This window comes from Eumetopias jubatus, unplaced genomic scaffold, assembly GCF_037043125.1.
Source record: "Eumetopias jubatus isolate StellerSeaLion01/CBP00866 unplaced genomic scaffold, mEumJub1_p1.0 scaffold_1, whole genome shotgun sequence".
Lineage (NCBI taxonomy): Eukaryota > Metazoa > Chordata > Mammalia > Carnivora > Otariidae > Eumetopias > Eumetopias jubatus.
In genome coordinates, this window is record NW_028274807.1 from 172,089,928 (window position 1) to 172,103,916 (window position 13,989).

Sequence of the window (13,989 nt, forward strand, 5' to 3'; positions counted from 1 at the left end):
AGCCTATTTTTAAGTAGGCAATTTAAGTTTGATTGCATTCTAAGGCTTAACATTTTTACTCTCTGCTGCCATGTTTCATGTTTTTTGATACCTAGTTTTATATCTTTTCATCTTACTTATCCCTTAACTAATTGTTTTAATGAGTTATTTTCACTACTTTTGTCTTTTAACCTTCATGCAAGCTTTATAAGTGATAAATCTACTATGTTTACTATATATTTATAAATATCATATATTTCCTTTTCTTGTGGCTGTTGAATTTTCTGTTGTGTGGATGACCCACAATTTACTTAACCTGTCCACTACTGATGGACATTTAGTTTATTGCCATTCTTTTTCTGTTAAAAACAGAGCTGTAATAAGTTGTGCTGGATACCGAAGGCTGACATTTCAGAAAGTTCAGTAGGTGCTTACATATTTGTGGAATGAATGACGGAACAGAAGATAAATGGCTTAGAGAGGAGCAAGGAGGGATGTGACAGGGTGAGACTGGAGACAAGGTGACTGGTTGTGAGACTCCTGCAGTTGCCTGGGAATAGAAAGAGGGGAGAGATCCAGTAAGATGGAGTGATCTCTGTAATGCTGGGATTAGGGGGCAGGAGTAGTTAAGCATGATTTCTTGGAGTAATGGTAATACATTGGACAAATAGACATTTATTACCCATATGTCATAGTGAAAAGAGCTCCGTTTTCATTGGGAAATATATGCACAGAATTAAAGACAACCACTAGCAAAGAGAGTCAATGGAAACAGAAAGTAGGAATCAATGATTGTTGATTGCTACTTTCTGTTTCTTTTAATCTTGTTTTTCTAGGTCTTCTGCTGTTATTGCTAAGTCACATTCTTTCTTTTTATTCCAACTAGTTATCTCTCTTTGGCTTCCTTTTTTTCCTTCCTCAATCTGAACCCTTATTTTATGAATTAGAGGATTCACAATTCTTATGCTGCTAGGAGGTCAATGAATTGATTTTTCACTCGTCTGATTAGAAAGTAAGATACTCTGTCTGCAGAATATATTTCTGACAGATGGTATGATTGTGTTCTTTTTTAGAGAAAATTAAGATAGAATTACATACCATAATATTCACCCTTGTAAATTGAACAATTCAGTGTTTCCCAGTTCGTTCACAAGGTTTCACAACCATCATCAGTAATTCCAGAACATTCCAGCACCCCCCAAAAGGGGGTCCATTAGCAGCTGTTCCCCATTTCTTTTTCCCTCCCACCCCTGGCAACCGCTAATCTACTTTATGTCTCCTTGGATTTGTCTGTTCTGGGCATTTCATATGAATGGAATCATATAATATGTGGCCTTTTGTGAGTAGATTATTTCACTTAGCATAATGTTTCCAAGGTTCATCCATGTTGTAATATGTATTGGTACTTCATTCCTTTTTATGGCTGAATAATATTCCACTTAATGGATATACCACATTTTGTATATCTGTCATTTGATGGACTTTTGAGTTTCCACTTTTTTGATTATTCTGCATAATGTTGCTATGAACATTTGTGTTGCTATGAACATGGATATTTGTTTTCATTTATCTTGGACATATAGGAGTGAAATTGTATCATATGGTGACTCTTTATTTAGATTCTTGAAGAACCAAGAGACTGTTTTCTAAAGCAGCTGCATCATTTTACATTCCTACCAGCAATGTATGAAGGTTCCAATTTCCACATCCTTGTCAGTACTTGTTACTGTCAATCTTTTGGGTTATAGCCATGCTAGTGGGCATGAAGTAGACTCTCTTTTTAGTTTTTACTTACATTTCCCTAATGATTCATGATGTTGAGCATAGGCCTGCATTTCTTAACTGAATATTTTTGGTGCAATCCTTAGGCACTATGTTTAGTGCTGGAAATACAGATGTGAACAAGGCAGTCCAATGGCCTCTTGGAGTTTAGAGTTTATGTGAGACAGTATGTAGGAGCAAAGTAATTGCAATTAGAGTTTTAATAAGGAATCAATTAAGAAGAAGGACATAATAAGGACAAGACATGGTCCCTTATTAAACTTCTTAGATATTCCATTTCAGTGATGTAAGTCTTTCCTATTTCATTGGAGACCTACATTCACTCAGTGGTTTTTAAGAATATTATATATGGCTTGCTGGAGTGGGGGGTGGGTGGGAGGGATGGGGTGGCTGGGTGATAGACATTGGGGAGGGTATATACTATGGTGAACGCTGTGAATTGTGCAAGACTGTTGAATCACAGATCTGTACCTCTGAAACAAATAATGCAATATATGTTAAGAAAAAAAAAAGAAGAAGATAGCAGGAAGGGAAGAATGAAGGGGGGGAATCGGAGGGGGAGATGAACCGTGAGAGACAATGGACTCTGAAAAACAAACTGAGGGTTCTAGAGGGGAGGGGGGGTGATGGGTTAGCCTGGTGATGGGTATTAAAGAGGGCACGTTCTGCATGGAGCACTGGGTGTTGTGCACAAACAATGAATCATGGAACACTACATCAAAAACTAATGATGTAATGTATGGTAATTAGCATAACAATAAAACTAAAAAAGAATATTATATATGGCATTTTTGCATTTGATTTTAAAAATAATTCGAAAGAAGTGAGATCATATTAAAGGTAAAACATACTCAAATGTATAAAGAAGTGGAGTGTCTCCCTGCCTTTGCACTCCAGCCATTAGCAGCATGGTGACTATTGCTCCTGACCTGTTTCCATGGCATATATCAAGTAGACTTTTGACTAAAGAACTACTTACCCAGAGAATTTTCATTTCTTTTTTTTTTTTTTAAGATTTTATTTATTTGACAGAGAGCAGGAGTGAGAGCAAGAGAGAGCACAGGCGGGGAGCAGCAGAGGGAGAGGGAGAAGCAGGCTCCCTACTGAGCAGGGAGCCCAATATGGGCTTGATCCCAGGACCCTGGGATCATGACCTGAGCCAAAGGCAGACGCTTAACAGACTGAGCCACCCAGGTGCCCCTCATTTCTTCTTTTTTTTTCATTTTTATTTATCTCTTCACACAATGTGGGGCTCGAACTTGTGACCTGTAGATCAAGAGTCACATGCTCTTCCAACTGATCCAGCCAGGCATACCAAGAATTTTCACTTCTTTTTGAGACCAGTCCTTCACTTTCATAGGAGCATGGAGTGATGTTACTGATTGTGCAGTGATTTCTGTGGTGGGTATGTAGTAACTGTTGGGTGCTTACTGTGTGCTAGGTACTCTGCCCTTTATACAGGTCCACTTTGGCTGTGATGGCATGACTCCCTGTCTTCCCTTTCACTGCAGATGGTCCGCATCCCCGCCGGAGTGTTTACAATGGGCACAGATGATCCTCAGATAAAGCAAGATGGGGAAGCACCTGCCAGGAGAGTTGCTATTGATGCCTTTTACATGGATGCCTATGAAGTCAGTAATGCTGAATTTGAGAAATTTGTCAACTCAACCGGCTATTTGACAGAGGTAATAGGGTTGGGATGGGAAGGAAGAACTTGTTCTTTTCTGTTGATTAGCCATTTTTTATTATGTGCCCCCTACTAGGCTCAGGAGCTTATATATTTTTCATCTAATCCAGTTCTCATAGCAACCCCATGAGGCCGGTTATTTTTCAGTTAGTGAAGTGAGGATTAGAAAAGTGGTTTGCCCTGAGATGCACAGCTAGTTAGTGGTGGAGCTGGGATTCAAGCCTGGCCAGTGAGATACCAGGGCCTCTTTTCTAACCATTATACTATATTGTATCAATGCTTTACTATACCAGAGAGTGCCACTGCCTTCTCAAGCTTTTTGAGATAGCTGACAGAATCTAAAATCAGACCACTTTTCCCTCTCAAAAAATTGCAGTTTGTTCAAGAAGCATTACGTATTTCATTAAGCAATAGATGGAGAAGTACAGCTTTTCAATTTTGTGATTTTTTTTTCTTTTTTTTTCCTGTTTTGTTTTAGAGAGAAAGAGAGAACATGTGGTTGTGGGGTGGGGGGTCTTGGAGGGAGAGGGAGAGAGAGAATCTTAAGCAGGCTCCATGCCCAGTGTAGAGCCCGACGTGGGACTCAATCTCATGACCCTGAGATTATGACCTGAGCTGAAATCAAGAGTCAGATACCTAACTGACTGAGCTATCCAGGCGCCCCTGTGATTTTATTTCAATGCCCGATGACTCATAAGCTCTCCTGTAGCAATTCCAAGTTATTCTCTGGTCATTGAATCCCAAAGCAAGGTTCTGCAAGTGGATGTTTCTTCTAAAAGTGAGTAAGAATAAGGAGTCTTTTTAGTTTATGAAACTTTCTGTAAGTGTCTAAAATATATTTGTTTTGTAGGCTTCCCATTTTCTTTCACCAAAGGACTTTACCCTTGCCTTCAGTTTGTGGAATCCTTGTTTTATTTCCTCCCACCCAGGCCCAAAACATTATTTTCTTTTAAATAAAAAAGTAATTTGAGAGTAAATGCTGAAAGCAAAAAAATGTTCAAATTTGGTTTTGCATCATCACATTTCTTTGGAATTTACTAAAATATACAAAGTGTTTTCTCTTTTGTACCTGTTTATTGTAAGCAGAAGTCCCTCTTCTTTTTGTTTCATAAGGATCCTCTCAGATCAGTTTCCTCAATAGTCTATGTAAGTTAGAAGACTTGTAAGGGAACAAGCTCCCCTCAGACTAGGGTTCTCCATAAAGAAGATAGAATAAACAGAATTTAGGGCATTCAGGAACATGGATGAGGATAAATGACATCTGGCTTTTTACTTCCCTTTCACTCAAGTTTAGCACTTCCTTTAATTATGAGGCAGATGACAAACCCTAGTAATAGTAGCAGTACCTATAACTTTGTCACCAGTAGAAATCACAAACATTTTTTCGTCACGTTATTGTTGTAGATATCTTGAAATATTGTTTCCATTCATCCTTCCTTTAGAAATTATGATAATTGGGGTGTCTGGGTGGCTCAGTTGTTAGGCGGCTGTCTTCGGCTCGGTTCAGGTCATGATCCCAGGAAGGCTCAGGTCATGATCCCAGCGTCCTGGGATCGAGCTGCACTGGGCTCCCTGCTTGGTGGGGTGGGAGCCTGCTTCTCCCTCTCCCTCTCCCCCTCCCCCTGCTTGTGTTCCTGCTCTTGCTATCACTCTCTGTCAAATAAATAAATAAAATCTTAAAAAAAAAAAAGAAATGATGAGAATTATGAGACCTTCCATTAGATCTTATTTAATATATTAATAAAGAGCATGTATATATTATTATACCACAAATTTATTGGTATTTTGAAATAACAATTTTTCTTCATAATCATATTGATTTTGTTTTGTGTATTTAAACATTTCATTCTGAGAAGGAGTTCCCTAAGCTTCACCATACTGCTAGGAGGGTCCAGGGCACAAAAAGTGTTAAGAACCCCCACTTTGGATAAATGTTTCATATTTTTATGATACTTTACAGTTTTTTTCTGTCCCTCCAACTTCATTTTATATCACACTCCACTTACCATGTTCAAGCCCAGCTGGTCTTGTTTCTATTCCTTGAAAACTCAGCATTCTTTCCAGCTTGAGGTCTTGGCTCATATTTTTTTCCCCACTTGGAATTTCCTTCTTCCCTTGCCCATCTCCCTTTTACTATGGCTGGTTTCTTCTCATTCTGAGTCATCTCAGCTTAATGGCCCCTTCTCAAGGAGACTTCCTCCCCCCTACTCTATTAAAAAGAGGCTTTTCTTGATACTCTTTACCTTACAAGGTCAAGTAAAGTTGTAATTATTTTCTTCCATCCTTTCTTTGACTTGAGGTTTGTCTGTGCCCCCACATGTAAGTGCTATTAAGACAGGGACTGTGCTTATTTAATATTGACCTCATATCTCTGTCATTTAGTTCATACTCAGGCACAGAACAAGGGTGGGTACCCAAACAGGACATGTTTGAAACTTGTTCATTGGATGAAGGGATGGGTTAGGTGCTTAGGCACTTTCCCACAAGGGAAAGAGGAAGAAGAAAAGGAGTGAAGAAAAGATGACAAGCTCTGATCAGGGAAAGGAGTTTGAGGTATTTGTAAGGCCTGAACTACAGGGATCCAGTAGGGAGTTAATATCTAGTGAGGACAGAACTGGCCTGGAGGTGGAGATGTGAGGGTCATTTGAAGTGCATGCTGCTGGTCATTAAAGCAATGAGATTGAAGGAGGTTGTCTAGCAGTAGGTCAGTGTATCTCAAAGTGTGATTTCTTGGCCCGCCTATATTACAGTCACCAGCTGAGCTGTTCACACTTGAAGATTCCTTGGCCTCCCCCTGGACCTCCAGAATCAGAATCTCTGGGGTTGAGGAGCAGTAATGTGTAGTTGTGATAAGCTGGCCAGGTGATCTCCACTGCACAAAGCTCGAGAGCCACTGGTGAAGAGAAAGAAGAGCCAGGGCAGAGCACTAGGGAACAACAGTGTTCTAGGGGCTAGAGGAAGAGCCTATGTATTTCAGGAGATGATTAAGAAGAGTCAGAAAGAGGAGGGAAGCTAGAAGAGTAGAACCACGGAAACCAAGGGGTTAATGTGGGCGTTTGCAGTATGAGGTCACATGCAACAAATAAAACAAGGTAGATGACACTCAAGACAGTAATGTTAAATGAAATAATCAAAATACAGATTTCAGTCTGATGCTTCAATTGGCCACTTGAGATTTGTAAACACAGTTGACCCCTTAGGGGAGCTAGAGTCTATCAGAATATCAGCAAACAATGTCATTTAATTTTTTTAACTAGATTGCTGGAGCAGAACAAAGGACAAAGGTTGATTATGTAATCTGACCTGTAAAGAATATTATTATTTTCCAAGTCATTTGAAATACCTGGGGAGATGTGTTTCCATCAACAGGAGCAATCACGTTCTCAAAAGCTAATCTCTTCCAGTCTGCATTCTTATCAGCTAAATGAGTCTGAAAAGACAGTGATCTCTGTAAGTGATTGATATTAACCTGTTTTAATAGGAGGCCAGATGCTTTTAAGTCATTTCTGAATCCTCTGGGAAGTCATAAGAAAAACTAAAGTTCATTTGGACAAGAACAATCACTTTTACGGTGCACAAAGAAAACAGTACATGTGAAATATGTGGGTACAACCTTTCTGGATTTTTATTTCCTTCTTTCCTTTTAGGCTGAGAAGTTTGGTGACTCCTTTGTCTTTGAAGGCATGTTGAGTGAGCAAGTGAAGACTGATATCCAACAGGCAGTAAGTAATGTCTAAACAGGCTCTCATATCTCTCTACTGCTTGTTGGAAAGGGCTTGGGTGAAAACTCCAAACTACCAGTGCCACCTTCCTCAGCCGCCTAGCACCTCACCATTCCCGCTCTAGATTTGCCCATGAGAGCAGGCCCATGGGCCAAGGCCTCATGTCTTGAGGAAAATGGCACAAGTTCAGGATGGTAGCTGAAAACGTGTCAGGTCTGACTTGAGTTTCTGTCTTGTGTACCCGAGTGACACATTGTGTTGCTGAGGAGGGCTTAGCTAGGCTCTGGACATTTCTGGGTTTCTTTGCTTATAGTCATTTCTAGAATGGAGGGTTAAATGTGAATATTTTTTTAACTTCTGTACGTAAAGTCTTGATCTCATCGGGTGCTAGTGTGGAGAGAGAGCTTCCTATTTAAACATTCATGAATTCCTACAATCAGTGAAGTATTCATGAAAGGACCTTTGGCTCTGGGTATTCATAGGAAATTGAGCCAGGGAACTGGTCTTATCATCTAAGGGTGTACCTGCTTTCACAGAGAGGATCCAGGGAATGTGAATTCGGTGTGTTTTTCTCAGAAATCATGGAAACAGTGGACTGGGCTTCCATAAGCACCTGCGTAGTGAGCAGAACTTGGGATTTCTGTATGTTCGAGTATTTGTTTACACATGTCTCATAAGGAGCCAGAAAACAGAAAAACAAGGGAAGGATTGTACGTAAGCTAGGAGGTTGAGGGTTTACAAAACAAAGGGAAGGGAATGCAGAAGAGGCAGGAGGTAGTGAGAGAAGAGAGGAAATGGGGTTGCAAGGGGACTGATTAAGATACAGAGATTGAAGACAGGAATTCAACCCTAATCTTCCTTTGTTACACAGGTTCCCTTTCAATTGCCTGAACTTGGTCTTTATGTGTTGGCGTCACTGTTCTTCTCTTTTGCGAGCAGCAGTGCCAAAAAAATTAAACCGTCCTGGCTCCCGTTTTCTTTCTCTTCAAATGAATGTAGCAAAGGTGGTGGGGGAGAGGAGGTAAAAGCAGACTTGCTCTCGATTCATTTATAGGAGAATCGGGCCACTTTTTTCTATGTATTTTACATAAATGTTTTTAAAACATGACCGAGCTCTGTTTGAATTTCAGGGTTTTTTTTTCCTCATTACAAGTTTTTATTATAGGTCTATTATGTAATCTGATACACCTTTTTTTTTTCTTTTTTTAAAGGGCTTTGAGGTCACATTGGCCTAGTGTTGATGAGCCAGCAGCTCAGGATGTGGTGCCTTGTTTTAAGATATGGAGTTCAGATGAGGGAGGGCCTTTGTACTTATTTTTGAAATTTGCTCTTTCAGATACAGGGCCTCTTGTCACTTGAGAACCTCCGAACACATTAGGCATAAAGGCAAAGGCAGATTATTGCTAGGCTCTGAGGGTGCCCTCTAAGTACCTAGCAAAGTGTGTGTGCTTGTAACTAGGACGATAACAAGCAGCTCTCACAGGAGCCTCGTGTTGGTCTCTTGCTTAAATGCTCATAATGGAAGAGTAAACCTTTTAAGCGTGTTTAGAAAGGGCTGGAATGAATAAAATGAATCTGTTGATGATTTGAGAGTGCTAAGTTTTTGTTTTTTCAACCCCCTCTTAGGTCTGACATACCCTCATGCACCAGACCTTTGTTTTTTTTAAGATTTTATTTCTTTATTTGAGAGAGAGAGCGAGCGCATTGAGCAGGGGGAGGGGCAGAGGGAGAAGGAGAAACAGGCTCCCCGCTGAGCAGGGAGCCTGATGTGGGACTCCATCCCAGGGGATCCCAGGGGATCCCAGGACCCTGGGATCACAACCTGAGCCCGAGGCAGATGCTTACTTAACCCCTTAACCAACTGAGCTACCCAGGCTCCCCTGCCAGACCTTTTATTAACCCAGTGTTTCCAGAAGCATAGGACATGGGATGGTCCAGGAGAAGACTTGAAGTGAAACAGGAGATGAGTTAAGGTAATATGTGGCAAAGCATAAGGTAATCCTGAATCATGGAGTGAGAAAGTTATTCCCTTTTCAGATCTCTTTCAAGACCTGTGTAAGTCAAGACAGAAATTTCATTTCGGGGGTAGCATGTCATTAACACTCAGCAACACTTGTTAGTTACCTTTTAAACACACAAAATCAGCCTTGGAACCTTCCCAGGCTACAGCAGCTAACTAGAATTTAGTAATATTGTTTACTTCCATATAGTTATTTTATAATATTGTTTATTTTCATAGAATTATTTTAAATGTTTCATGTAACTTTTAAATAAATGTAAATTATTTTAAATGTCATAAATGTTCTTTTTGTGACAGGTTATACCAGTGATATAAATTTTCCTTAAAAAATAAACAACACAAATACAGAAAACCACACAAAGCAAATGTTTAGCTTACTTAGTTATCCTAAGGTAAACATGCTTATAACCATCACCTAAGTCAGGAAATAGAATTTCTCTGCCTGCCCCAGTAAACCCCTCCATGAGCCATAGCCTTATTGCCCTTTTCTTTTCCTAAAGTTGCCATTATTCTGCTTTTTAAAGTAAATGCTTCCCTGTATTTCCTTATAGTATTATCACCAGTTGTACATCCCAAGGCTACTAGGGTTTAATCCTATCCATTTAAGGGTAAATTTGTGTCTTTTTCAGGACTCTCTTGGGGAGTCTGGATGGCTTGGTCAGTTAAGTGTCTGCCTACCGCTCAGATCATGATCCCAGGGCCCTGGGATCAAGCCCCACGTTGGGCTCCTTGCTCAGCAGGGAGCCTCCTTCTCCGTCTCCTTCTGCCATTTCTCCTGCTTGTGCTCTCTGGCTCTATCTCGCTGTGAAATAAATAAATAAAATTTAAAAAAAAAAGACTCTTTTAATCACAGGTTTCCTTTCTGTTGCTCCATCCCCCTGCCCCGTTTTTCATCCCTAACAATTTATCTCTGGAAGAATACAGTGCGATTAACCTGTGGACTTTGCCATGGTCTGAATCTTGTTGTTTGCCCTCTCATGGTGCAGCTCACCTGTTTTCCCTGGCCTCTTCATTTCCTGCAAACTGGTAGCTGGATCCACAGGCCTGATCAGACTTGTGTTTGAACCCAATGGCAAGACCTCAGATAAATGGCATTGGCTGTGTACATTGTTCTTGGGTTCTTGATGTTGTTATTCAGTTGTTCTGTGTGGTTTTATGCATAGATTTGGGGCGATCCAAAAACTATGCTGCTGCTGCTGCTGCTGTCATCTTAGGTAGATTTTTTTTTTTTTTTAATATAGAGGTTTGAGGCAAGACATTGAACTGGCTTTTAGGGTTTGCTCACAAAAATAGCTGAAATTGTGTGAATTTAATGGTTTAAAACAGAACATATGTGCGTGCTGAAATCTGCTTAGTTGTGATTATTATTTGAATACTCAATTTGAAACAGACGTCTTAAAAGGTATAGCCACTAAATCCTAAAAAGGATTAAGGCTAGTTTTGGTTGCTGTGTTGTTTTGGCTTGGGGTATTTTATTCAAGATAACCTTCTATTGTTGAAATAAAGGTAGTGGTTAAATTACTTAATATTTAAAAAGTATGCTTCATTTTAATAATTGTGTTATTAAAATAGCTCATAAATCTTTGACATGAGGGATGGCCATGGGGTGGGGAGAAAACAGTTGCTGTCGGTGGGAGCCTGAGAAACGATTATCTCTTGGTTTGTGGTTTGGCACTTTCTGAATTTGCTAACACTTTAAGGAAATAAATTTTTGAATAGGTGTCCTTGATAAAGGAGGAAGGTAGGTTATTTTGAGAAGTTCTTTTTAACTGAAAACCAGTTTCAGTGAGGAATCAGAATTACTAAGACGACATCATCATCATCTTCTTCTTCATCTTCTTCTTAAGTAAAAAACAATTTTGGGACAGCATATCTTGCCCAAGTAAATGCAGGGTGCTGTGTTATTCGAATGATGCTTGACCAGGACAAAAGGCAGGGAAAGTTGCAGCGTGACTGTGTCTTACATAATCACAACTGGGCAAAGACTCTAAGCTAGAAAGAGAGGCATTAGTAAGGATGTGATTCAGTTACCTAAATGTGCATGGGTTATAATGAGAAATGCCTTGGGGCCCAGCAAGATTCTGAGGTCATACCCCAAAAATAATTTTTAGAAAAGCTTTAGTAAGTTAAATAGTATAAGCCAAGCCAGAAACTGTTCAGAAAGCCAAGTTCCAGTACGTAGGAAAAGTAAATTAAAATAACTCAAAACATGTGCCTGGTGGATGAATTGCTCAACCTCTTTTTTGATATTAGAAGTTTTACTTTTCTGGTAGCTTAACCACCATTTCCTTGGACAACCTCAGTTCAGCTTTAAGAGTTTTCTTCTTTCACACGGCCGCCAAGACTTTTCTCTCTCAAACTGATTTTGGGGCTTGTTTATTCAGAAAAGCCATAAGGAAAAGATCACAGCCACATCCTTTGAGTGAAGGAGACCTGGTTTTAAACCTCAGCTATGCCGCTTACCAGCTGGTTTTGAGGAAAATCACTTAACTTCTTTGCTACTCTTTTTTTTTTTTGGACTTCTCAAGTTGATGCTTCGTTTTCAAAGTTTTGGGCCGTCTTTTTTAAGCATTATGATCTATGGATTTCTTTCTAAATAATCCTTTTAGTTCCAGCAGTTTTGTAATTTATTTGTAATTGTTTATATCTAAATATTTTCTAATGTCCAACATCATTTCTCTTAGTGATTCTGTCTGTTTTTGCTTTATATCTTTCAAAGCTTTGTTTTTAAGCTTGGAAGTGTAACTGCATAAGTGTAGAAGTGTATCTTTCTTGTTCAGTTTCGACATATAGGGATTCTCTTTTTCTCTAATAAGTTTTATCTTCAGTCTGTTTTTTGTTACCTACATGGGTGCACAAGCTTTCTTTTGTCTAATATATACTTTCTCATCTTTTCATTTTTAGTCTTTCTGTATCTTTATGTTTTTAGTATATCTCTTGTAAAGAGTATATAACTGTTTTTAGAAAGTCCATTCGGACAGTTTTTGTCTTTCAGTCAAGAGTTTAGTTTATTTATGTTTATATGTAGTTTATTATGATTACTGATATATTTGGCTTTATTTCTACCATTTTATTCTTTGCTTTGTCTCTATCCTGTTTTTTCTTCTATTTCTTGTATATTTTTCTATTTCTTCCTTATTCCAACTTCACTTGTCTGCTTAGAAGTTAGATACTGTATGTCTCTTCATTTACTAAACTATCTATTTTAATGCTCACATTTAAAGTCTAAATTTTAGTCCCTTAATTTTTCTGCCGTATGATACTAGGACCTTGCTCTAATCATCCCCATCCAACTTACGTATTACTGATACCCACTATTTCACTCTAATTTGTTCTCTTCCTCCAGTGCTTAGATATAATTAATCCATTTCTGTATCGTCCATATTTGGTTACTGCTATCATTACTACTACCTGTGCCTTCCTTTCTGCATCTCAGAAAGAATGTATATTCTGACCACAGGACATCTTTTGGTAGTAAATGTTCTTGTTATTAATTGTTTGAAAATATCTTTAATTTTGTTTTATTGTTGAAAGATATTGTCACTTAGTAAAAACTTTAGGTTGGCAGTTACGTTTTCTCCGCACACTGAAGGGTTGATCTCACTGTTTTCTGGCTTCTTTTGTTGTCATTCATACGTAATCTGTTGCTGTTCCTTTGTAGGTGATCTGGTTCTGGATGCCTTTTTTTTTTTTTAATGTATTTATTTGAGAGTGAGAGCACGTGGGTGTGTGAGTGCACAGGTTGGGGGGAGGGGCAGAGGGAGAAAGAGAACTTCAGGCCGACTCCTTGCAGAGAGCGGAGCTCCATGGCCCTGGCCGGGCTGATCCCCTGACATTGAGATCATGATCTGAGCCAAAATCAAGAGTTGGATGCCCAACTGACTGAGCCACCCAGGTGCCCCTGGCTCTGGCTGCTTTTAAGATTAAATCCTGTCTTTGTTGTTATACAGTTGGTCTATGATATTTATAGGAGTTGATTTCTTTCATTTATCTGGCTTGAGTGTCATTGTGCATCCTGGATCTGAGGACTGGCATTTTTTTAAACAACTCTGGACTATTCTTAACCATTATTGTTTTGAATACTGCCTTTCCTTCGTTTTTACTTATCTCTCTCAGGGTCTCCAGTTAGGCATTGGTCAGCCTTTGTCAGTCTCTCTTCCATGTCTCTTAAACCCACTTTTGAACATATAGATGTATATTCCATTTATATATTTCATTTTAATTTGTTGCATTTGGCTCTATCTTTGTTATTATTAGTAGTTGCCGTAAAGATTACCATATGTGTACTTAACTTCTCGTAGTCTATCACAAGAGTTAATATTTTAACACTTCACGTAAATATAAGTGCCTTATAACCATATAGGTTCCTTTACCCCATGCTGTAATTGTCTTATGTAGTACATCTGCATACTTGGAAAAGACTTGAGATGATGTTATAATATTTGCTTGTGACATCCACACACACACACACACACACATATATATTTTTAATTTAAAGAAGAAATATATTTACCCAAAGCATTTCTGTTGCACTTTATTCCAGAAGTTTCCTGTTTTCGTCAGGTATCATTTCCTTTCAGCTCAAATAACTTCCTTTAGCATTTGTTTGAGAACAAGTCTTATATCCATGAATTCTCTTAGTTTTTCCTCATCTGGGAATGTTTTTACTTCCCCTTCATTCCTGAAGGCTATTTCCACTGAATACAGAGCTGTGGACTGGCACTTCTTTTCTTTCATCACTTTGAAAATGTATAGTTTCATTCTTTTCTGGTCACATGGTTTCAGCCTTTTGAATCACT

General features: G+C 39.0%; 1 protein-coding gene across 2 annotated transcripts in view; it reads left to right on the forward strand.

Moving 5' to 3' along the window:
- SUMF1 (sulfatase modifying factor 1) overlaps positions 1–13,989 on the forward strand; it is a 97,360-nt gene that overhangs the window by 15,539 nt on the left and 67,832 nt on the right. Inside the window, exons 2-3 of one of the 2 annotated variants that reach the window (XM_028101768.2) lie at positions 3,273–3,446; positions 7,096–7,170. In XM_028101768.2, the coding sequence (XP_027957569.1) occupies positions 3,273–3,446; positions 7,096–7,170 (249 nt within the window). The remainder of the gene's footprint in view (positions 1–3,272; positions 3,447–7,095; positions 7,171–13,989) is intronic. The other variant, XM_088027519.1, reaches the window with a different exon arrangement.